The 26,331-nt window shown below is 40.4% G+C and overlaps 1 protein-coding gene across 8 annotated transcripts in view; it reads right to left on the minus strand.

The window, feature by feature from the left end:
- The window catches only part of Rbpms (RNA binding protein, mRNA processing factor), a 167,115-nt gene extending 141,229 nt beyond the window's left edge, over positions 1-25,886 (minus strand). For 3 of the 8 annotated variants that reach the window (XR_007108206.1, XR_007108205.1, XM_047548430.1), the window contains exon 1: positions 24,551-25,859. Coding sequence is in view for 2 of the 8 variants with exons in the window: in XM_047548430.1 (XP_047404386.1) it covers positions 24,551-24,616 (66 nt within the window). In the remaining 6 variants the exon portion in view is untranslated. Of the gene's footprint in view, positions 1-24,550 lie in introns of all 8 variants that reach the window. The other 5 variants (XR_007108207.1, XR_007108208.1, XR_007108210.1 and 2 more) reach the window with 4 other exon arrangements.
- Between the last annotated feature and the right edge of the window lie 445 nt (positions 25,887-26,331).

A 26,331-nucleotide genomic window follows, 5' to 3' on the forward strand; every position in this document is an offset into this window, starting at 1 on the left:
GCGCTCAAGGATTTAAAATTTACTGTCAAATTAAAATCAAAAGGAGAAAGAACTGGGCTGGGGCTGTGGCTCCATGACAGAGTGTTTGCCTAGCTCCCATGAGGCACTGGGTTTGATCCTAGCACCACATGAAAATAAACAAATAAAATAAAGGCATGCTGTCTATCTACAACTACTTTTTTTTTTTTAAAGAGGGACAATGGCCAGGCATGGTGGCCTAAGCCTATAATCCAGCAGTTCGGGAGGCTTAGGCAGGAGGATAGCAAGTTCAAAGCCAGCCTCAGTAAAAGCTAAATAAAATACAAAAAATAGGGCTGGGGAGGTGTGGCTCAGTGGCCAACTGCCCCTGGGTTCAATCCCTGCTTACCACCCCCCCAAAAAACAAAAAGGGATCATGAAAGTTAAAAAAGGGCAATACTTTTACCATTATGTTAAGTATGTAAGTGCATAAAAAGATGCATTTTAACTCTGATTATACTTCTGGGACGGAAATAGGACCAGGATAGATACTGAGGAACTTAACCTTATTTGATGTATTTTTTTTTAAATCACACATACTTATTACTTTGTAATATCTTTAATAAGAGAAAAATGGGATGATGTGGTATTTAATTTTGGGTTTTTTTTTTTTTTGGCAACTTTCTAAAAGTTTATTAAAAACAAGATTCCTAAGAAGCCTCCATGTTGATTTCAGTCACCGATAATATCTATTATTTAGTACTAACTAGTTTCTGATTCACTGTGAATCAGTATTGTGAAGACAGTAAGAAAGAAAACAGAGAGACATCCAACGATTCCAAACATTTTGATAAACACTTAAAATACCCAGCCATTGTGATATATTTTTCATTTTAATGTGGGAGCAAAATAACTGAACATTGTTTTTAACAGACTTAAGTGATCACAAACAAAAGATTTTACTGTATTTTTTAACTAGGTAAAAAGAGGTATCTGTTCCTTTGAAGAATAAGTTTCAGTACCAAAGAAAAACAATGAGAAGCATCAAGAGGGCAGAATGAGGGCAGAAGAGTGTATCTGTAAGGCTGGAATGCGAAAAACATTCTATTTCTTATGGATTAACATTTATACAAACATTGACTCCACTAATGGAGGGCCTTTCCTACGCTTTATCATCTTGTTTAGATTACTGGTGTGGGGAGATGCAAAACGAAATCCAAGAAGAAGCAGGGGACATGGACAGTATATACAGAATTCTTGCAACTCATAAGTCACGAATATATCCGGAGGGGAAAAAACAAGCTATATCCTGGCTCACGGGATTTCCCAATTTTGAAATCCCACATTGCAATATTAACATCATGTGGAATGTTACAAAAGGGATTTTTTGTATCCATTCAAATTTAACCCTGTACACAGTTACTTTTAAGTATAAAGCTAATACAAAACCAAACTGACAACCTCAAAGGCACTTACTTCTGAAGAACTAAGGATACCCTGGAATTGGGATTTAGCTGAGTGCTAGAGTGCTTGCCTAGCATGCAGGAAGTCCTAGGTTCCATGCCCAGAATCACCTCTTCACGCTTCCCCCAAAATCAGGATGTACTTCTCTGTGCAAAGGCTTTCTCCCAAGGAGTCATCTTTCTAGGTCCAGTAGAAAAGCAACACAGCAAGCAGTGTGCAAGGCACAGTAGGAACACACACCACCTGCCAACATGCCAGAAATTAACTGCATATGCAGAGCCCTGCCTCAGGTTTTCCCAAAGCTGGGGTCATTACCACCCTCTAAGCAAGTCCACTCCCTTATCTGTTTTGGTCTTGTCCCCATCCAAGGCTTGGAGTTTCTGGAAGTATGTTCCCAGAACCTGGTGTCTGCCATGGCAGATCATCAGTAACAACACTTTACTAAATAAATCAAAGACCCATCATTAGAGACATGTATGAAGCTGTTCAGTATGACTAAAAGCACAGAGCCTACAGGAAAGGTCACAGATGAGACTGTCTGGCAAGGGGACACAGTCACAGAGGAATGACAAACCACATGTACATTAGTTGAAAGATTACTGAGGCAAGGATGGGGCACAAGAGTGGTGCAGAGCTGATCCAACAGTGCTGAAGCTTTGCCAGTAGCCTGAACTTGGGTGGTAACAGGAAAGATGGAGATCGGTCAGCAGGCTTGAAAGATATTGGGGGAGATAGAACTGTTAAGTCTGGTGATGGGTTAGTTGAGGAGGAGAGGGGTGAACCGGGCACCTCAGTAAAGGGTGGTTCCTAGAGATAGGGTGTATAGGGAACAGGTTTGGGAGGGAGGATGATGTTAAGCTTGAGGTGTGGGGGAGATATCCAACTGGAGGTGGTGTGGACACTTGAATATTGACTCTGGGGCTCAGGACAAAAGTCTGGGACAAAGAACACCATCCATGGGAGTGTAGGATATGAGAAATGAAGATGTAGGACAAAGGGCTAAGGAACACTATTATTTAAGGACCAAACCAAAGAAAATGGTGAAAAAAAGAATTACAGGGGTGGGGTCAGGAAGGAAAAGGAAAGCTGAAAAGGGAAGAGAATGTCAAGAAGAGAAAAATCCAAAATGTCAGCAGCAGGATAACATATGATTTTGATTTCCTTCCTGGTACTTTTATTTTCCCAGGATCTCAACAATACCTATTTCGTTATTAATCAGCAGAAGACTTAAGAAAATTGTGCAAAAATTTCTAAGTGTTATGAGAGCTTGATAAGTAGTCTACTAACCATAGGATGTGTGTTTTGAATTCTTTCTCTGGGTCTGAGGATGGATTTGCACTGATCTATTTGTTGCTTCAGCCTCATGACCAATGACACACATTGCCCAGTCTCTGGGCCAAGGTCTGGAATCCCAGAAGAGCAGAGATGGTGACCCATACACAGATGGCCCAGTGACCTGGAGTTCATTAGCATACTGTTCTAATCAAATGAGCTAACCAGCAACACTCCCTGCCTACTTTGTCCCATTGCCCACCACTACTAAGGCCAAAGTTCAACCCAGCAACATTTCCTATAAACAAGAGACTGCCTACAAACATTCACAGATACAGAGGTCCAAGGCTCACCAAAAATATTTGTTCACTGCCTCTAAATAGGGTTTATGTTTACTTACAAGCTACTTGTCCTGGCAAACACAAGTGTATCATTAATGAAAATAATGGAAGCCACTGATCCAGCTTAGATGACCCAATGCCTGTTGTGCTGGTGACACTACAAAATAAAAAGAATATAACCAACTACTTCTAAGTCAACAAGGATATAAGAAGTAATATAGTCTGACCTTCCACCACTCTCTTAAACCTTCTTTTTTAAAAAAGTTTATAGCATTCACCTGTAATAGCATTTTTTTTTTTTTTTTTTTTTTTTTTTTGTGGTGCTAGGGATTTGAACCCAGGGCCTTAGTGCTTGCCTTGCAAGCACTCTACCAGCTGAGCTATATCCCCAGCACAATAGCATCTTTCTTGAAGCAGGTGGAGTAGCTATCATCATCTCTGCTTCATGAATTAAAATATGCAACATATGGGGTTATCTTGCTTGACCTCAAGTGATTCAGAAAGAGACTCCTCTCTTGTTTCAGAGACAAATACAGATATTAGAACAATGCCAGTTAATATACTGTAGCCTACCTTAAAAAAAGAGAGGTATTCCAGACCTAACCTTGGGCTTCAGCTGCCTCACTGCTTAGGTGAGGATGTTGAACACAAGCACTTCTTAGGTCCCTTCCAGCTCAAAAGTCTGTGACAGCCAGGTATGGTAGCATGCTCCTTTAATCCCAGAGACTCAGGAGGCTGAAGCAAGACTGCAATTTCAAAGTCAGCCTCAGCAATTTAGCAAAGTTCTAAACAACTTAGTAAGACCCTGTCTCAAAATAAAAAAACAAAAACAGCAGGGGATGTAGCTCAGTAGTTAAGCGCCCCTGGTACAAAAAAAAAAAAAAGTCTATGACAACATAAATCTATGTTATTATACAGACAAACCAATCAGAGTAAAAGAGAAAAACTGTAAAATGCACTTTTGAATATGTAAATTTCCATGTTAATATGACTGTATGAAATGTCTGTTCCATGAAAAAAAGTGTGACCAAACTTTTGTAAACATCCACACTGAATATATATACATTTTATTGATCTATTTTTGGCCTAGGAATTGAACCCAGGGGTGCTTTACTACTTAGCTCCATCCCTAGTTCTTTTTATTTTGAGGTAGGGTCTCACTAGGTTGTTTAGGACTTTAATAAGTTTCTGAGGCTGGTCTAGAACTTGCAATCCCCCTGCCTCAGATTCCCAAGTAGCTAGGACATTACAGGCGTGCACCACCACAACCAGCATATTTGTACATTCCAATTTATACTGATTAAAAAAAAAAAAAAAAAAAAAAAAAGAAGTACTACTGGAATTTTTTTTTTTTTAATATAGAATTTTGAAAAGAATTAATTTACTTTAAATACTTTTTGGGTTAAGTAGCCTATCTTTCCAGGAAAAGAAAATGTAAGGACTTAACTTTTGGAATATTTCTGTTCAAGAGGATTTTACTATAATTGGTTTTGAGAAGGCAAGAATCATGGAGATGGATGCTAAAAATAGATGTTGTAAAACTTAGGGGAACATACTTGTGAGACCAACACTAACAATTAGCAAAAATGTGGTATCACCAGTATTAAAATAGGAAATCTGAGCCCATTCCCGGAACACTGTCACGAACTGCCACAGTCATCGGACTCAGGGCTGGTCCAGCTCCCCACTGAGGTCCCTCGGCCCAGTGGACAGCCTTATAAGGCAACTGTGCTTCACAGCAGATAAGAACACCACCAGGCACTTAACATTTCCAAAGGCTTCTACAAATATTAACTCATTAATACTCACAGAATTCTGGGAAAGCCAAGTTACTATCATTTCCAAAAGAGAATGTGGAAGAAAGATACCTGACTAACAATAATTAATTACAACAAGGTGGTTAAGGAGTTGGCTGCCTGTCTTAGGCACCTAGTTGAGGGCCAGTCAAGCCTAATGAACTAATGAACAGGAGGAGGACGAGAATTTTTTCCCCACATATTTTTATTAGTGCTTTACAGTTGTACACAATGATGGAATTTGTTATTATACATTTGTATGTGCACATGATATAAGAATATAATTTGGCCAATATTACTCCCTAGCACTTCCCCCCTCACTCCCTGCCTTTCACCCCTTGGCAGGAGGAAAAATTTTCAATGTTGATAATAAGTGAGAAACAGACTCCGGACTCCAGACTCCCTCCTCTTTCAGTCACAGAGGCCCCCACAAGATTCCAATTCATGCAATAATTGAGCATCCTCCTTGAACAAGCTGGGAAGAGGAGCCCAGGCCAGGGTGTGGAGTGAAAACAAAGATAGGAGGATGTGAGAGATGTGCTTTCCCCAAGACTGCTTCTATTCCAAGGGGATACTTAGTAGCCTTTGACCTGCATGAGTAAAACTCAGCAAAACTGTGCTTACAGTGCCAGTAGGAAGACAGCAACCCACTCAGTTGGGACAAGATTAAGTAACTTCCATAAATTTTTGAAAATTAAGAAAATTTCAATGTGAATTATCAAAAAATGTTTGAGAATCTACACTTTAAGACATCTAGAGGCCAAGTGCTGAAAATGTAAGACAGTAGCAAGTTAACTGTACATTTTTTAAAAAATGAAAGAATGTAACCTCTCCTAGAATGTAAATTCGCTAAGACAGGGTTCTTAGTTTTGTGTATTAATTCCAACAGCCAACTTGTGCCTGCCACATAGTAGGTGTATAATGTGTGTGCTGAATAAATTGTCTTAATTAAAAAATAGTTCAAGGTCTAAATTAACAAACATATGTAAAATGTCACTGAGAGGCTGGGTATAAAGTAAAGAAATTAACTTGGCTCATGCTTCTGGTTCATAGAGCATGGCACTGGGGCCCTAGCAAGGACCCATTCAAGACATATCCAGACCACAGCAGACACATGAAAGAAGATAAGCAAAAATTCTAGGAAGCATATTCAGGATGCAACCAAATCAGTTAACTGACAACAGGGCTAGAAAGTTCCATGGGCTAGTAAGTAATAAAGTCCCTCAAGGTAAACTTGGAAAGGAAAAATGTAAATACACTAAGAGTATTGAAAGTACTCTGGGCAAAAGAAATTCAGAGACTTGGAGGTGAAAAGGTCTTGAAGAAGTGGGCACCCAAAAGTGGCAATAGCCAAATGTTCATCAACAGATGAATAGATAAACAAAATGTGGTACATCAATATAATGGAAACACTGAGCCACAAAAAGAAGCAAAATATCCATTCCATGCATGACCACTGAAAATGTAAGTAAAAGAAGCTGGACACAAAATGCAATATTGTATCATACCATTTACAGACAGGTCCATTATAAGAAAATCCATAAAGACAAAAAGTAAACAGAGTTGTTAAGGCTGGGGAAGGAGAAAATGATTGAGTGGTTGGTTAATGGGTCTGTAGTATTCATTTTTGAGAGGGGGAGGAAGGCAAGAAAATGTTCTAAAGTTAGACAGTGTTTATGGGTACTTACACAACTCCATGAATATACTAAGAACTATCCAATTGTTTTACTTTAAAGAGGTAGATTTTAAGGTATGTGAGTTATAGCTCAAAAAAGTTGGGTCTTAGTACAAGAATAAAAATGGTGGTATATGTCTGTATAGGACTCTAAGGTCTTCAGAACACTTTCATATATATCAAATCTTTGATTAAGGAGCCTCTAAATGTTTTCAGGTGCCAATTGATTGATGCAGACACAACAGGTGTGGAAAAGGCCTCTGACATGAATCCAGCTGAGGACAGGAGAGTCAATTTAGGGTCTGAGGATCTGATTTGGAGTCCACCACAGGTACAGTAGAAAAGAGAAGAAAGACCTGATTGTGGCAAGGGGAGTCAAAAGTCACCCAGATTTTCTACCACTTAGCAATTCTGTTGAAGTGATTTGCCTCCTTGACAAGAAGGTACCACATGACTTACCACAAAGAGCTTAAGCAAGTCCCATGTCTCAAATTCCTCTATGAAGGCAGGATCCTGAGATGTGTTAGGCTTAGGAGAACTCCAGATCCCCTGGAATAAATTTCTCTAAGGAAAGAGGACTACAAACCAGCAGTGAGTCCATTGTCACAAGACAGATTTAAATTAACTGCCTAGGTTCAAATCCAGGTTTTGTGTTTTATTTGCTGTGACCTAGAGCAAGTTATTCAACTTACTAACCTTACAGTTCCTGGCCTATAAATTAGGAATGAAGATGCTTGGTAGCTACACTGTAGTGAGGATTAATTGAGTTAATATACATGAACCAAGGTGAATACACCTAGGACAAAGTAGAAAAGGTCCCCTTTGCAACGCATCAGCTAGGCGTGTCCTTCATGGCACTAAACACAATTTGTAATTTAATATTTACTTAAGCTTTTGTTTGTTTCATACACACTTCCTCACTACCATCCAGGGCACTGTCAGCTTGTTGCTCACCATATCGCCTGGGCCTAATACAGTAGGAGTTTATCTCTGGAATGACTATAATTTACTATCTTTGGAATGACTACATCACCTAGGAATTATAGATTTTTACAAGACTAAGAGCCACCACGACTGATAGCTGTGCTAGTCAGAAAAGGCAGAATGAAGAAGTAGAATAACAAGTGGAATCATGGGACAAATGGCTTCCAGAAGTCAAGGAGGCAGAGTCAAAGAGAAAAATAACTTGTTTTACCAGTATGTTCCTGTGAATAGCTTGTATGGCCTTGCAAACTAAGATGTTAAAAAAAAAAAAAAAAAAAAAAAGGTTTGGAGAAAAAAGGAAAAGGAAAAATATGCTTAGCATATTGGCACTGGATTCTACAGATATCTAACACTGTACTCACCACCTACAGAACAGGCCTGATTGGGAAACCAATGACATAGATAAATAAAAATTCTTCAAAATACCCCCAAATATGTATCATTCATTTACTTCTCATTCCTTCAAATTGACAGTCAGATATGGGGTCTCCCAGCCTTGTTAAGTGTGCTGTGTTCATTCCTACTTTCAACTTACAGCTGTGAAACTCTTCTACTTCAGGGTCCCATTTCTCTTTATTTAAATCACCAGTTCCTCAAGGCCCATATTTTTCCACAAGGACTGTTTTACTCTGGTCCACACTGATCTCTCTTTTTGAATTTCTAAGCTCTCTCTTTGTATATTACACAATGTTGTCCATTTATATAGGATCTCAATTTATTCTCCTACTGTTTCCTGTGTCCACTGGGATCTTTCCAAGTAGGCAGAAAAACTGCATCTCAGTAGTCACTTCTACATCCTTCCAGAAGGATAACACTGGGCTCTTCCTCTGTCTTCAACAAATACCAAAGACTGTACTCCAGGGAAGTCATACCTCCTCCCCACTAACCAATATTCTCTTTGCCTTCTGTCAACCTGAATCAAGAACTCCAGGGCTGGAGTTGCAGCTCAGTGGTACAGCACCTGCCTAGCACATCTGAGACACTAGGTTCGATCCTCAGCACCACATAAAAAGAAATCAAATAAATGTACTGTGTCTATCTACAAGTAAAAACAAATTTTTTAAAAAGAAAAAAGAAATCCAGGAAAAAAAGAGTGCATTTATTTGCCAAGGAGATTCCAGTTCCTTTGAGAAAGGTGCTAGGATGCATAAAAATTCTGTTCATGAGCTCAATGGGAATTTACCCTGAAATATTGTTAGAGTAAATGCCAAAGGAGATGCAAATTCCACTCATATAACAAAGGGGATGAGTCAAGATAGAGGTTTCCATTACATCTGCTCATTTCCTAGAGTCACACTCAAACAACATGTGTGCAGGCTTTGTGGAGGGCATGCACTCAACAGAATGTTCTGGTAACAATTAAGTAGGCCTGTGGGCTGGGGTTAATGGTGATTGCCCTGCCCACACGGGGAGACCTGAGCTGTACTTCTGAGGCAGTATTTGGCTCTTGGTATGTTGTGGGCATCCGCAGTGAAAACAGCCTCCGCAGTGGGGGCAGAAGAATGCCCTGAATGGTCAAGGAATACTTGTGGAGGTTTCCACACTGGAGCTCGAGACCATCCTCGACTGGGAGGGGAAGGGGATATTTTCAGAAGTAGACTTATATCTTGATCTATACCCAACAAAACGTTCTGTTGATTTAACTGTAATCCTAAAGTACCTTCCAGATATGTAATTAGCTAACTGTCCACCAAAATTTCTGTGAAACTGACCAATGTCTAAGAGTGTCCTTACCTCAAGGACAAACCAATCATGTGACCTGAAAAACAGAAATAGAGGTCACATGACTGATTCTGAGACACATCTCCATGCGTAACATCTATAAAATCAGAATGCATCTCCCAGTACAGCTGAACTGGCGGTGTTATTTGTTTACCTGTCAAGTGTTAGAGCTGTTTCAATGAAATTCTGTACACATACACGAAACACCCCAAATTCTGCCCTCATCAGTAGACATGAAGAGCCAGCAAAGTATATCAAGCACCTAATACATATGATCACAAAATTAACATTTTTCATTGTGTTTCCTAGAAATTATCTGCTAACTATTGTAGTGCCTACCAAAGTATCACAATCAATTGGGCATTGCCTTGAAATGGGTTAAAAAAAAAAACCCAAAACCTCAATACGTAACATCCAGGTATTGCACAGATCAGGCTGGAATATCAAATATGAATCACAGAATACAAAAGCGGAAAACTCCACACCAATGTAACAACTTCTGAAACATTTTAAAACTGTAGGGGCAGAGGATGGGGAACATGGGCCTGCTGAACACTCTTGGTGCTGAGTACTAAGTTAGTACCGTGTTTCTATAGAAGACTTGGCAATAAACATTAAATGTCTTTAAAAGAATGTATGACTTTTGACCCATAAATTCCACTTCTAAGATTAAGCTAAGGAAATCACTAAGGGTATACAGAAAGAATTAGCTGGAAGGATGTACAACACTGCTGTTTATATCACAAAGCTGCAAAGAAGTTCCATGCCCAATAATAAGGAATGGGTTAATAAATACATTAAGGCACATTCATACTATGACAGTATGAATTAAAAATTGTGGCTGCAAAGACAATCATAACAATGTTGAGAGAAAAAAATCACATGTAAAACATGATCTTAACCCAGATGCTGTGCACGCAGAGAAAAGAATCCATCTGGGGAAAGGAGTGTACAATTTTCTTTTTTTTCCCCCCCTTTTTTGTTTACCTGTATTTTCTGATGCGGGGGAGGGAGATATCTTAAACGAATTTATTTGCCAATGAGAAAAAAAAAAAGACTTTTTTTGTTGTTGTTGTTGCTGGTACTGGTAATTGAGCCCACTGAGCTACATCCTCAGTCTTTTTTAGTTTTCATTTTGAGACAGCGTCTCACCAAGTTGCTGAGGTCTTCATAAATTGCTAAGTCTGGCCTTGAACTTACAATCTTTCTGCCTCATTCTCCCAAATTGCTAGGGAGCACCACCATGCCTGGCACAAAACACTTAGAAAAACCTCTGCTTCATAGAGAAGCTTTGTTGTGGCCCACTTGCTATAGAAATAATTGCTACAAGTTTCCAATACTAGGACTAGGAATATCCTAGAAACCACCTCATAGCTTTACTATGAACATGAGCTTACTCTTTATTCTACCCCTGTATATGAAATTCCCTAATCTATAAGGCTACAAATTAATTCATTAAAACTGGGGAAAGAAAGAAGGTATTTATGGCAGGCGCTCTAAGGAATATGACTGCAACTTCAATTTGGAAAATATAATTCTTGTTAGGTTAGTAGAAAGATATCAGAGAGCACTGGAATGAATGGAGGACCAGGTAAAGCTATTAGATTTCTATGCCTGGATCATCTAGATGGAGGAGCATCCAAGATTCATTACTGTACTGGGAAAAATAACACTGTTTCAGTGACATCAAACTAAGGTCACTAAAGGCTGGGAGGGCGCAGTGGCGCATGCCTGTAATCCCAGCATGCCTATAATCCCAGCAGCTTAGGAGGCTGAGACAGGAGGATTGCAAGTTCAAAGCTAACCTAGGCAATGGTGAGGTGCTAAGCAACTCAGTGAGACCCTGTCTCTAAATAAAATACAAAATTTGGCTGTGGATGTGGTAAAGTGCCCCTGAGTTGAATTTCCCAGTACCAAAAAAAAAAAAAAAAAAAAAAAAAAAAAGTAAGGATTCTTCCTTCTGTCTAATCATGACCTATGATATTACAACAAGAGAAACAAGCAATTTCATGTTGATGAAAATTCCTATGGGGTTTCCTGGAACACAGAGAAAAGGATACTTAATGATGAAGACATCTCAGGTGGGACTGGGGGGTATAGGTCAGTGGTGAAACACATGCTTAGCATGCCCAAGGCCCTGGGTTCTATCCCTAGTACCATAACAGAAACCCCCAAAACCCCAAATATCTTGGCTGCATATTGGCCAAAGCCCATAGCACTTTAGAGTCTCTGCTCCCTCCCTAGGGACTTTTGTTTTTGTTCTTAAGATTCAGAGTCAGCAGGCTGGGTGCACTATGACCAAATGGCAACAGATGCTGGTCCTGCAAAGGGCAAGACACTTCCCTTTGATCATTTAAGAACATAGAAAGAATGGACAAACATTCCTGTTTGTACTTTGATTCGGGGCTCACCAGTAGTTACATGAATATTTGGAGTTGCAGAAAAACCAGTTCCAGCACCCAATAAAATCAGATGTACTATGTTCCTGAATCCATCTGAATCATAAATGAACCCATAAGCAGTGTCTCTACTGTGATTGGTCTTTAGAGTCAGGCTTGCGAGGCTGATACACAAACATTTTCAGTGCAATCACCTGAGTGCCTCTGGATATTGCACGGTTGTAGGTAGCTTAGAGTTGAGCCTACTAGGTAAAAATACCAAGTGGATGTAATAGGAAAATAACTGATACTGGAAGACCAAAAACCATGCCAAATGTGTACTGTACCTAAGCTCCTCCAAATGAATCCAAGTCAATATATATTTCCATATTTGTAAATTGATAACTTGCAGCATTAACCTTCTTCAAATTAACAGTTTGAAAATTTTAATAAGAAGGGCTAAGGAGAGGTTCAGTGGTAGAGCACTTGCCAAACATGCAGAAGACCCTGGGTTCAAATCCCCAGTACCACAAAAAATAACAATAAAATTAAAATGTGTTAAGAGAATGAGAAAAACCTACCAACCCTTCAGACACTGGAATTTTCAATGGAATAAATTGTCCCTAAAAACTTTGGAATTTACAATAATTCAGGTTTCTTTTGAACACACCCCTGCTTCATATTTAAAGTACAGAGTCTTCAGGCACGTTGATTATATAAACAAACCCCTTTCAAAATGGGATCTGAGTGGCAGCTTTAATCTTATCTCTGCAATTCTGTTCAATATCTGGTGCTTCGAAAAAACATCCCACTCCTCCACCATAACACACATATTGCCCACCAAACACATCAGCCTTCCTTTCTAAAAATATACTGGTAATAAAAAGTCTAAAAACACTGGTGTAACAATGTTTTTTTCTCTGAAAAGATGTTTGTTATTTTCAACTAAAAACTAAGCAAACCACAAAATCATTCTCCAAAAAATGTGTTTCTAATTATTAGCGAAAAGATTTATATTCCTGGAAAAAAAAAAAAAAAAAGACGTGCTAGAAGAACAGAAGTTCAATACTGCAAGTCAGGAAGAATTTGTAAAAGGCAAAATAATTCTGATAAGACCTAACTACTTAGCTCGCAATATAAATTCAGAATCCTGCTGAACAAATACTGATAGAATGAATGGTCACTTTGAAGTGGAAAGAGGGAACATTCCAGTGCAGGGCAAGGGGACATTTCTTCATTATGGATCCACTATCTAACACCCCAAAGATTACAAATCCCTTCTTTGTTGGTCTACCGACTACCTTTAATATGCATTTTTTACTATGGAGTAATCAAACTGAAAAGATAGTAATTAACATAGTAATTCAAATTTATTTTCAGGATTTTCATTAGCAAATTACAGCACTCAAACTTTTATTTATGAATTAAACATACAAAAATCCTTTTCTTTTGCTTTCCCATTCTGTGTGTATTTCTGCATTTTGATGGTGATGGGCTTTTTGAGCAAAATCTGAAAACCCATGTAAAGGTTGAATGTCACTGGGTATAATTCTGCAAAGTGGGTTCTTTGTTTTTCTCTTGGGGGTAGTAGGAAGCCCAGCTGTCCTGAAGAAGCACCCCGGACCTACTCTCGCATTTCTTTGGCCCTCGCGGTGGGTGCCACCCCGCATTTAGACTCTAGGAGGGTGTTCTGGGAGCAGATCTCTATTCTCCCCTCCTCCATTAGAATAGCTAAAGCTGAGATTCATTTCCTAGCACTGGTTTTCTGCATAACCCCTCATCAACACAAAGACTCAGGATGGGCCTTAAAGAGTCCTTTTGTTTAGAGAGGGTCATTTCCTGCCGTTAGCTCACACCCACAGACTCCCACCCATTTCACAAGGAGAGGCACTGACTTGCTTAGTAAAAAACAAAACAAAACCATTTCAGGTATGAAAACAGGCATCCGAAATTTTTTTCAAAAAAAACTTCCAAAGTCCAGCACTTCCACAGTAGAACGAATGAAACACAGGTAATCAAGATCTAAAGAGTTTTCACTTACAAGGCTTATAATCATCCCTACTCAAACAGCCCACCCATCATGTCATGAGGCATTCTGTATCACAGCCAGGAAATGGAAAATGGAAATATTGGGAGTTAGGATTCTGTTGATGCACAGCGGACATTGTCTATACAATCCCTATCTTTTAGTTAAGGAAACAAAGACTTCAATAACTTATCCAAGACAAGCTGCTTAAGCGACCTGACCAGGTCCCACAGAAAACACAGAGATAATAGTGAGATGAAAAACAACTGAGTACTAATGAGTTGGTCAAGAACTGACTTCTCTAAAGATCTATAATCCACTGGTTCTGAGATTATCAGACAATGGATCATGGGAGTGAAGAAGTCTGCCCAAAGTCAGGGATGAACATAAATGCCATTTGGATAATCTAATGGCCTGCATTTTCATGAATACTCTGTTCTGCTCAATTAACAGGTGGCCTGTCAGTGTAATGCCAAGTAACACTGATTTACATTTTACATTTCTTTTGTCTGCTTTACAAGGAGGCAAAAAAAGAAAGCTCCAGTCTATAAGGTTAGTGAGGTGGCTCCCTAGAGTTGGCAAAGCAAATTAGACATTCCTTCATGGTGTTTAATTTGTCCATCTGAAGCCAACATTATCCTGAGTTATGTACCATTTTCTTTTGCTAAGCAAAAGAAAGCAGACTGATCTTGAGACTAGACTTTTAAACCAAAGGACCAAAAGTGGTATGTCTATCTTCAAATCAATTCCACTTGGGATATTAACATTAACCCTGGCAACCCTCAGGTCACATCTGTAAAACAGGAATCACATTCGTGTTGCCCTACTTTTACTAAAGTTCAGTCACTCCATACCAGGCCTGCATTTCTTTCCTGGGTCTGTGGAACGATGTACCAGGTTTCCATTTTAACTAGACAAAGGGAAAGATTCCTTCATGCGTGAAACGTGGTGTCAACCCCCACAAGGGAACTATCACCAACCATCCAGACAAGAATTCTGACTCAAAAGGATGTGAGATGATAATTGTGGTTTCTGATGTAATGAAGTGAGGATGGAGATCCAGTAAAGATCACTTCGAAGGCAGAAATAATGAAAATTTATTCTGAAAATTGTTGGGAAAAAAGTGTACGGCAGTGCGTTGTATTGTACAGGCTTCGGTGTCAGACGGCTGGTTTTGTTTATTTCACAAAGAATAAATGATCTGGGCAGTGCTGGGCATTGTTCTACACATCAGGATTTTTAAGGTTTTAAGACAGAAAGTCTCTGCTCCAGGGAGTTACATTCCAGGAGCACAAGATAAGTACAAAAAGCACCTAAGAGGACGTCAAAGTAAGAGCACTACCTGGAGAATAAAGAGGTATGATGGGGATTGGAACAAGTTTGGCAAGTTGCAGATACCTAAATAAGGCCCAAACCACCGAAGCATAATGAATGAGGTTGTGATTCCTTGCAGATGAGGTCAGAGAGCCATCAGGGCCCAGATCACATGAACCTTGTGTGCCACTGGAAAATTTTAAGCTCCTATCAACCAGCTGTAAAACCTCAGACAAATTACTTAATCTCTCAGAGCCTCAGTTTTCTTATCCCTAAACATGGAATGATAATGCTTCATTTGCTTTGTTAAGAAGTAATGTTAAAAGCTGGGTTCAGGGACTGGGGGGTGCAACTCAATGATAGAGGGTTGGCCTAGTATGCACAAAGTCCTGGATGCAATCCTTAGAACCGCCAAAAGTGAAAAAAAGCAGAGTAAAGCAGAGATATTTCCTCCATAAATGTTCAATTAATTAACGAGCAAAAATCATAAGTACTTTGTAAGTTTGTATTTGGATTTGCCACCTGATCTAAAATTAGCCCTCAGATTTTCCTAAACACACTTGGAAAACCTGAAAGGAAAATTTTTGCAATTAGAACGGTCTCAACATCAGCTCTAGCAATTCTTTGGTTCATTACTGGAAAATGCTTGGAGTTCCTGGGAAGGAAGGAATTGAGCTTAAAAGAGTGGAGAAGGCAAAATCAGAACAACAGATTATTTGGCCCAGTAGTGGTTCACTAGATTCCAGCACTTTACCAATTTTCTTGTTTCTTCTACTCTGATAAGGAAGCTTCCCAAGAGCTGCACCAAGGGTTTGGTTCCCAGTCAGCCACCATCTAGGGGCAGGCACAGGATGAAGTGCAAGACCTCCCTCCCTCCCTCCTTCTCCCCAAACACATCCTGTAGAGGTGGAGGAATACTGTATTTTAAAACAGATGCCTCTGGAAACTCACACATTCTTAAGTCCTGTAAATCACACATGCTGGGTAAAGCAATTACACTTTTGTAGCACTTCCCCTCTAAGCACAAAGGAAATTCTGCTACTTCTGTAATAAGATCACACTTTCAGTGTGCACCTTTTCCCACCAAGTCTCAACTATCCAGCCTATAGGTGAGCAAAGAAGCACTTTCATAAAACAGGATCCTGTGGATTCAAGAAGAACAAATTTCATAAACCTTACAATATAATGTTGGCCATCTACCAGCATTACCTTCCCGGTGAATATAAGAATTTGGGCAAATTAGAGGAACATCATTAAAACTCAACTCATAAGAAATAAGGACTAATTAAAAGTAGAAGTTGGCCTCTAACTTACTCTCTTGGTTGGAGAGAAGGATCTCAATTTTGAGTCTCACATTTCTCATACCTTTGCAAAATCTTAGGTGCTAACAGGATTGAACTAGGTTGCCTAAACATTCCCTTGTCTTTTTAATTTGTGTAACAACACAATATTGTAGACTGGAATTTGGATCTATCTTCCGGATGTGACTGGAATTTATTACTGCCATTTCTCTCTTTTGGGGGATGGGGGAGAACCGGGGATTGAACTCAGGGGCACTCAGCCACTGAGCCACAACCCCAGTCCTATTTTTTGTATTTTTATTTAGAGATAGGATTCCACTGAGTTTCTTAGTGCCTCACTTTTACTAAGGCTGGCTTTGAACTTGTGATCCTCCTGCCTCAGCCTCCCAAGCTGCTGGGTTTACAGGTGTGCACCTCAGGATCCATTTCTCTTTAACATTCTATATACTATGCATCAGAATGGTTGTAGTAGGGTTAAAACACAAGAAATTCAAATACAAGTTATTGTTGTTTTCTTTTAAGTTCCTGGACTACTATTATTCTTTCATCTGACATTGAGCTGGGCTTCAGAAAAGGCAGCAAACTTTTAAAAAAGCATGAAAGGGATAAATTGAATATATGACCCACAAAACACTCTATTTTCTTGGACACAGCTGTCACCTCTTCTGGGTTTGGGCTGCTGGCCAAAGGCACATCCTATTTTCACTCCACCCCCAATGAAATCAAAAAAGAACAAAGCAACTTGGAGAAATTTTGTTTCATAAAATATTCAAGTTCTCTAGATTTTAGAGGCCAATTTTCCCTTCGAGGTGAAGGGGTGAGAAAAGAAAAGTTAGAGAAAATGAAAGCCAGAGAATTAATATCAAATTTAGAGGAAAACATATTATGTATACCATATATAACTATACATTGGAAGCACCACCCCACTTCCTAATAGATAACTGTACCAAATATCTTAAGTGTTATAACTGAGCAGAGTATATGTAATGCATCTTTATGTTAATAAATTAAAGAGTACTTTTTAAAAATTGTTGCAATTTTTTTTCTGAGAATTTCCCATTCCTCCTTAACCCCCACCTTTTGTTTTTTAAAACATGGCTTCATATTTTAGGTAATTGTTTTTTCTCTCTTTCCTTGCTTACCCTCACCCTAGGAATTAGGAATTCAATTTTCTGGTCACACATTCGCATGACCCACATTTTAAATTACAAGCTATATATTCATGAATTGTTCTGAAAATCCTATTTTAAGATCAGACCTTTCTTTCTGAACCCTAAGCACAACATCTTAACCTCCTAAGTTGCCTTTTTCTCCTTCCCCTTGAAAACTCTCTATTTTCTATTTCTACAAATAAAGTTACCATTTAGCTAGTCATCCAAAGGAGAACCCCAAAAGGCTTCAAGGATATCTCCTAGTCTTCCCTCCTGCACATATAACAGTTACCCAACGCCATGACGGTGCCCTCATGTCTGCTTCACTTCCCAGCCTTATAGTTTGAGACCAGGACTCCTGCAGGAGTAGCCTCCATTGCTTGTTCTTCCTAAGCTCTGTGTGCTCACATAGTGATGACCCTTTGCCTGGACCATCTTTTCCCCACTGTAACAACTTTTTCTCATCAAAGTCTTAATTCAGTTTTAGCTCCAAACTCCAATGTCTCTTCTACTTTCTTTCTTTCTTTTTCTTTTTTTTTTTTTTTTTGCCGTACTGGGGATTGAACCCAGGGCCTTATGCTTGCGAGGCAAGCACTCTACCAACTGAGCTATATCCCCAGCCCTCTTCTACTTTCTTGAACACAGTTCTGTCACCTCTTCTTCTGGTAGAGTTGGCTGGTACCCAATTCAAATAGCTCAACCTTAGCACCAGGCTTTATTATACCTGTTTGTTTATACAGGGTCATCCCCATTAAACTGTGTGTAACTTCAGGCTAGGAAGTGCCTCTTCTGTATCCTTATCATCCCCATAATCTTCATATAAAGGCACTAGTGTATTAACCTAACCTCACTGTGCCTCACTTGCCTCCCCATCAAATGAGGATCAAAATACCTACAGCAGCTTGTCTTGAGGATGTAGAGCAGTTGGCCCACAGAAAATATTCAGTAAGATTCAGTGACTGCTGGGCACAGTGGCACACTCCTGTCATCCCAGAGGCTCAGGAGGCTGTGGCAGGAGAACTTCCAGTTCAAAGCCAGCCTCGGCATAAGTGAGGTGCTAAGCAACTCAGTGAGACCCTGTCTCTAAATAAAATACAAAATAAGGGCTGGGGATATGGTTCAGTGGTTGAATGCCCGAGTTCAATCCCTGGTACTCCCCAAAAGACTCAGTGATTATTTCTTGAGTGAATGGATAAAAAGATAATTTCATAGGCTAAATGACTATAATATTTGTCTTTTCTGCTATCAGCATATTCACCAGTGGGGCAACTTTATTCTGATAAGCTCAAGCAGGTACCCTTTAGTCAGTTTCAATCTCCGGGGTCAAGCACCTCTCACACTCTCTCTGGCAAACACACACACGCAATGCACTGAAGTTGTTTAAAATACTCTTCTGGTGTACATTAAAGATAGTGATGTGAGTGTGAGAAGTCATATCCAAGTCATTCCCATAAATATGCTCATCTCCATCAGGGTCATGGCACTGACATCCTCTATCAACACAACATCAATTTAAATACCTGGACCTCCATGGCCTCCAGCCCACTGAACTATGTAGCCACTTTTGCTCCAGCTATTAAGCCTCATTCTCCTCATTCCTTCCTAACTTTTTTTTTTTTTTCTTTGACCAAAGCAAGCACTGTTCAAGAGGAACATTTGCATTCCCTTTCCCCTACCCCCAGGCAGACACTAAGGTGCCAAATGAAACTGAACACAAACATTCCAAAGTGGCTGTCACACAGAGCAGGCTTGTTTGGGAACATATGGAGTTTGCTGCTCTTCCACCTAACCAAGGTTTCTGGACACCTATGGTCAGAAGGTCAAATGGAGTTTCACTGCAAAAAACAAATTCAAAAGGTGAGAATCGAACGGTACCATGAGATGAGCGGTCCCACATTGACAGTGGCTACAGATGGACTAGGCATTCACCTGTGCCCTCTATTGGAGGTTCCTGATGACAGATTATTTCCCAGAGGGTCCATTCATGCCTTCTTAAATCCCCCAGTGGGCAAGGGACCCTCAATATTAAATAAGTGGCTACAAACTCATAAGCATCAACCTTACCATTAAGGGTATTCCACTGTTTAAAAAAATCATGTATTTATAAAGAATAAGTATGTGTGTGTGAGTATAGTGGAGTACTTACTTGGTGTCGGGTTACTGTCATTGGGTAGGTGCTCAGCATCAAGACTATTATAAAATGGCATCAAGACTATTATAAAATGGTATCGATATTTAAAAAAAAAAGCTCTATAAAAGGTGGTGGTGATCCAGGAGTCAAATGGAGATAACAAAGTAACTCCTGGACTTTGGAGGGAAAAAAAATCATCTCTATGGGATGAGACATCCAGTTGACAGGCTAGTGTAAAAATATAGGTTCAAACTTGAATCCTGCCTTAGAAAACAATGAGACTGAATCGGGAGAACAGAAGAGGAAGTTGAAGCAAATGGTTTGCAGAGTATAGAGGTATTAGAACAATCCTGAATGTCACACAGTCATTTTAGAAAATGAAAACAGGAAAGCATCAGAAAATGATTAAGAACTATCTGTAACCCACCAATTACAGAAATTTTATTACATTTGGTTTTACTTACATGGATACAAAGAGCATCACAAGATATTAAACTTCAAAATCTGCTCTTTTCATTTAATGTTACAACTTGAAAACTATCCCCTCAACAAAAATAGTCTTCAGAACACTTGGAGACACCAGAAACGGAAAAAGGCATGGAAGGATTTTTCCCTACAACTTTACAGAGTGCATCACTGCTCTGCCAACACCATGTTTTCAAATTTCTGGCCTACAGAACTGAAAGAGAACAAATGTCTGTTGTTTTAAGCCTATATGTATATATATATATATATATATATATATATATATACACATATAGGCTTAAATATATATATATATATACACATATATATTTTAAAACTTTAAGAGTGTAGTTTTTAATGGCTGCCTAATATTCCCTTACTGAACTTTATAATGTTTTACTTAGCAATTTCCCTATATCAGACACAGTTTTGTGAATTTTCAACATCATAAGTTATTGTTGGAGTAAATTCCTAATAATAAAAGTACTAAATAAAATCACTAGAACATGTTTTGATACATAATTACCAAAGTCCTTCAAAAAAGATGCACTAATTTCTGCCACCTTACCCACACAACTGAATTCCCGCAATATACTGCCCTATCACCAGCAATGAACACTTTTATCCTCAAAGCAAAATAAAAATGAACCTACGAATATAATACAAAAGCACCTCCAAAAAAGAACTTTTACCTCATCCAAACCAAAAACATAAATGCCATTGGAAACAAGAATGCATATGTGCATGAGGGTTTATCAAGGATATTATAAAACCACCCCTAGAAAAATAACCCAAAAGTGCATGCAATATTGGCAGTGGTCTTGCAGCATCCGTCTACTATGAGGTCACTACATTTTCATCCAAATCACTGTCACCAAATCCCATTCTATAACTGAAATATAAGTTTTTCATTAGAGTTGATTTGTAATAACAGACTTCAAATTCAGTTAAACTGCACAAAACCATTTTGTACCTTCCCAAAGTCATCAAGTAGATTCATCTTAAAGCTCAATGTAAACATGACATGGCTACATCACTGACATTACCCTTTCTCTGTGCTAATTATAAAAAAAAAAATGTCTTTACAACGCTCTTACTTTAGCAAAATTACTAAGCACTTTAAAGGAAGGAATGTGCAGTAAAGTTTGTATGAACCTCTGAAAGGTTTGGCTTTATATGATTTCTGCCCACCATCTGCCAAACATCTTTTTAATCAATATTCCAATGGTGCCAAGTTTTTCACTTCCCTAGTTTAATTCTTCCTGAAATTGCTGTGACTGAACTGACTTATACTATAAATAAAACTACTCTGACATAATACAATGCCTGTTAAAAGTGATTTATAATTAGTCTGAAAAGTACTCAATGTCATGAATAAAACTAAAAACAAAACCAAATTATATATTTATCTGATTTTCAAAAGAAATTTCTATTTTGAAAATTCTGTGACCAGCAAATAAGTTATTTCTATGTTCAAGACAGAAAAAGTCAATATATTATAATATATTGAAACTTACAAATGATAACTAAATTAAGACAAATAATTATGGGTCTATTAGGTACTTACTAACTTCAGTAAAGTCTGATCATGCAACTGGAGATAAATTCAAGAAATTATTTTATTAATTGTAAAGAGGTTCCAAAAATATGATCTGATACCCTGTATATATAAATACAAACTTTATAAATCTTAGATCCCAGTAAGATTTGACAACTGGTTTTTTTTCTTTACAGAAACAACTTGCATAGGAACACACACAGAAAGCCAGATATATTCTCTTACCCCGTTGCCTAGCTAAATCTTAAAATTATTCTCCTCGAAGTTGTAAGTGCTATCCAAAGCAGAAGTACATATTCTGCACAAATTCTCAAGAAACTTCCAACCTTAAAAAGCTGCAAAAATTCTCCTAAATTCCAGACCACTCATTCTATACCATTGGAGCCAAATAAGTATTTCAACATCATCATTATGGTATAAGCTATAAGAAACTCTCGAATGGGATTAAAACATACTGAATGATAAGAGGTACTCGTTTTAAAAATAGAAAACAAACTTGGTTTCTCCAATGTGGAAAAAAGCCTAAACCAGCCCCAGCAATTTGGAAATAAACTATTTTCTCTTAATTGTGACTGGATTCATTTTTCCACATCAGTTCAATGGCCACCAGAGGTTACAACCAAGCATATTTTTCCTCTCTTGCCATTATGTGTATATACATGTTATATGTGTGTGTTTCTGTTTACTGGAGTTCACTGTCAAGACTTTTAAATGTGTTTGAGAACAAATTGCTGATCCACTGGGTGGGCAGGAAAAGGGTCCAGAGTGGTGGTTTTGTATAATATCAAGCACATTAATGGGACTCACCAAATAACTGTATTTAGTTTACTTGTGGCTTTCAGGGTTGGGAGGTAGGGCAGACAGACTAGGATTTTTTCAAAAAACAAAATGAGACCAAAAACAGGGAATCCTCCCGGCCAAACTCTTCCCTGAATCTCTAACCTTATAATCCCTCATTCTTCATTACATCTAAATTATATATTCTACCTTGGGTATAACTAGGTTCGGAAATCTTCCCACCTGTCTTGTATTTATAACAAGACTTTTGCTAAAAATATTGATATTCTGAGTTCCACGTGCCATTCCTACCTGCAAAGGAATACCACGGGGACAATGGACAAGAGACAGTGACTGCAATGGGATGGCAGTCATTGCACTTACTATACAGAAGCTCACACTGAAGGAGAGCCAATACCTCAGTTGCAGAAGCTGTTTTCAGCTGTGATGGATCAAGAGAAAAACATGACTTTCCTCTACATAATTTTAAGTTAAGTGGGTATGGTTTGGGGGACACACAAACCTATTTTGCTGCCTACAAAACAAAACAAACAAACAAAAAAAAAACCCTGATAGTCCTGATTAACTTTTTCCCAGTTTCAAGTTTTCTCAATTGGACCAGAGGAGAAAGATGATTTCACACACGACATTCTTTTACCTTTAGAAGGGTATTGGCAATCTAACTGAAATAGGTTTCTGAAGCAATGATTATCTTGATGTGCTAAGTGAATTAGTTAAACAGCAATTTCTAAAAAAGCAAACTGGCAAAAAAAATATAGTGATCAGGAAAATAAATTGCAAAGCAGTCAGAAAAGAGTGAAACTTGCAATTCAAGTGTCTATCTCTTTGAAAAAGAACAGTGATATTTCTATACTTGTAGGTATAAAACAACACTTTTCAAAATAATGTGACAATAAACTAGGCGATTTCCTCACGTAAGAAAACAATTTTCAGCTTACTGCAATTCACCTGGGTTGCACGACCATACAACTGTGTTTAAGAGAAAAATATTTTGCACTCTTCTGCATGACGGTAGGTCTCTCCTTATCTTGTAAGTAGTCCATTATACAAGTGGATAAGGGGCAGAGTTCTTGGGTACATTGATGAATTCCACTGCAAGGTTTGATTTCACTCTCAGAATTTCAATCTGCATACAACATGGTGTCTCAACAATAATCTCACCACCCTAACTGCTTTAGAAAAGTTTTACCTTCTGTTCTTTATTTGGATGCAATACCTGTAAGAACCCTTTGCAGATTACATTAAGATGTATACTTCCTGCATGTGTACCCTTAAGTTCCTTTTAGAATGTTTAAGAACTCAGCTATGGGAAATTGAGTCCTTGAACTCTAGATAATGTACCTACAGGAACAGAATCATATGATAGGATATCACAAATATCTTAACTACAAAATTCTGAAACATCTGTTCCAGAATTCCTCCCCGATCCCGCACCCGGGATCACATATACCACACATATACCAAAGGAACGTTCCGCAGACTCAAAACTTTTTTTTAAATCACTACTTCAGACGTACTACATAAAATTTTACTCTTAAGTCAGAGTCTTATTAAAACATCCTCGATATTCATTTGGTGAACTGTTAAGTTTTTCACTCTTTTCTTCTGCTCCCCCATCCCACATCGCCCCGAAATATACAAAAGTTAATCGCTCAAGGTCGGGGGTCTTTGACTCATCAGAGAAGAATGCGGCTGATGAGTTATCTATTAATCCAAACTGTCTCGCCAGATATTTCACTAAGAATTTTTAACACTGAAAGAAAGGGAGGGGTAGGAGACTGAGGTTGAGGTGTCTTTTCACGAGAACTTTTCCCCGAGTTTCTTCCTTAACCAACGTTTTCCCCCCAAGTTCCAGTTTCAGGCGTAGAACTAAGTCCTGACCCTCCCGGTCCCGATCATCTGAGGTCACTCAGGAGTCAGCTCTCGATTGCGCTTTTAAAATCCCGGGCAAACAAAGCTGACCATTATACTTACAAACGTCTCCCAAAAGTCCTCAGAGTTACGCAACTGTGGGCACGCAGACGCGCGTGGACACAGACACACCGTCCCGGGGCCACATTTCGGGGCTGCGTCTCGGGGCAACGGTAATTCCCAAACCTTTCAACGCGGCGCCCCCTCCCCGGAGCTCAGCCGGGAGCCCCGGACTAGCACCAGCGCCCACCCGCACGCACTTCCGACCCAGGTCGCACTCGCCACCGCACCGAGACCCTCAGTACCTCTTCCTCCTGAAGGTTGGCCTCATTCGGGGTGTTCTCCTTCTCGGCTTTGCCGCCGTTGTTCATCTTCCCGGTCCTTTCTCGCCGGGCAGGGCTGGGGCGCGGGGCTGGGCGACGGCGCGCTCGCCCACTTTTGCTTTCCCCGGGCGCCGGGGCTCCCTCGGATGGGGGCCGCGGGCTGCGAGGGCTGGAGCTGGGGCAGCGGTGGCTGGGGCTTGGGCTCCTGCGGCGCGGCGTGGGGCAGCCCGCGACTCAGGAAGTGCGAGGGAGAGACGGGGCAGGGCGCGGGCGCGAGCCAAGGGAGCAAGGGACGAAGACAATCGGGACCCGGAGGGAGACCTGGAAAGGGAGGGCGGGCGCGAGGGAAGGAAGGAAGAAAGGATGGGGCGAGGACGCGCGTCCCAGGAGTGAGTCCCGGGAGTTGGGGATGTGGCCGAGTTGGGGCTGGGGGCTGCTGCTGCCCGAGCCTAACAGCTGCTGAAGAAGAGAACGAGGGGTGGCCCGAGACGAGGAGGAAGAAGAAGAGGTGGTGGTGGTGGTGCGGGGCGCGGGCCGCGGCTGGGACGCTGGGACTCGTAGAGGCGCTGAGTGCGCGCTCCTGGCAGGCTCTGGGAAGTACTGGATGGAAGCAGCTCCCTTTCTCTCCCCTCTCTCCCTCCCCTCTTTTCTCCCCTCCCTCTCTTCCTCCCTCCGCCCTCCTTGGACGTGGGCTGCAGGCTTCAGCCCACAGGGACGGGACAGGGAACTAGAAGACCCCCGCGGGAGGAGGGGCAGCGCTGCTGCCCCGCTGCCGGATGGCGCGCGCCGGGGAGGGGTGGCTGGCCTGGCGGAAGCAGCCGACTCCAGCCCCCGACTCCGCAGTGGGTTGGAGGGCGAGGGCCCGGGAGGAGGCGGGAAGGTTAGGTCCTCGGGTTTACTTCAGCCCCGGGGGGTCCCGGCGTCCCCCTGCGTCCCAGCCTGCCCTGAGTTAGCCAACTCGCGTCTCTGCGTGCGTGGGCTTGTAGAGGGGCTTAGAAGATCCAAAACCAGCGAGTGCGAGGACCTGGCAGTGCTACTTTGTTTGCCTGCTCTTCACCAGGAATTTGCACCCCTATCTCTAAGCCTGCCCTCCTTGCCAATAACCATTTGAGATCCAGTTTTCCTAGCCGGCAACTTGAAATGGGAGAGTTCAAGTGACACCGGGGACAGCCCACTTTGGGCCGGCTTTTCATGGAGCTGGCTTCAAACCCACCACAAACGCCCGGGTCCTAGGAAACATCTCCAGCCTACCCACCGCTTTGTTGCTCTCTAGGCTTCCGGTGGCCCCTGTTCAAACTCCTCGCACGTCTCTGCCTGGACTGTTCTGGAACCATTTGTTTACCTGGCTGTCTCCCTCACTCTTGGGGGAGCTCCTTCCTGGATTGCAAGACCGTGCCCTTTTTTTTATCTTTTTAATCCCACTGCTATTTAAATGAGCTACCTGGCACATGATAGGCACTCAGTAAATACTTGTTGGCTAAGTGAATACTCCTTACTGGCAAGCCGAACTCGAGGTCAGTACAACAATCTGCGCAAGGTCAAAGCACCAAGTATTCAACATCTGGTCTGGTCGTACTCCAACCGCAGAAGAATCGCATAACTTGTTTCCTCATCTATGAAATGGGAGAGTTATAATTAATTTCTCAGGGTTTTAGAGGACATTACAGATTGATAGAACTGTAGCGCCTAGGGCTCAGTTCTTGACCAGTTTAGGTTTTAAATACATGGATGTTAACATAATTATTAAGGAAGTGTCCATTTTT

Source organism: Sciurus carolinensis, chromosome 4 (genome assembly GCF_902686445.1).
Source record: "Sciurus carolinensis chromosome 4, mSciCar1.2, whole genome shotgun sequence".
Lineage (NCBI taxonomy): Eukaryota > Metazoa > Chordata > Mammalia > Rodentia > Sciuridae > Sciurus > Sciurus carolinensis.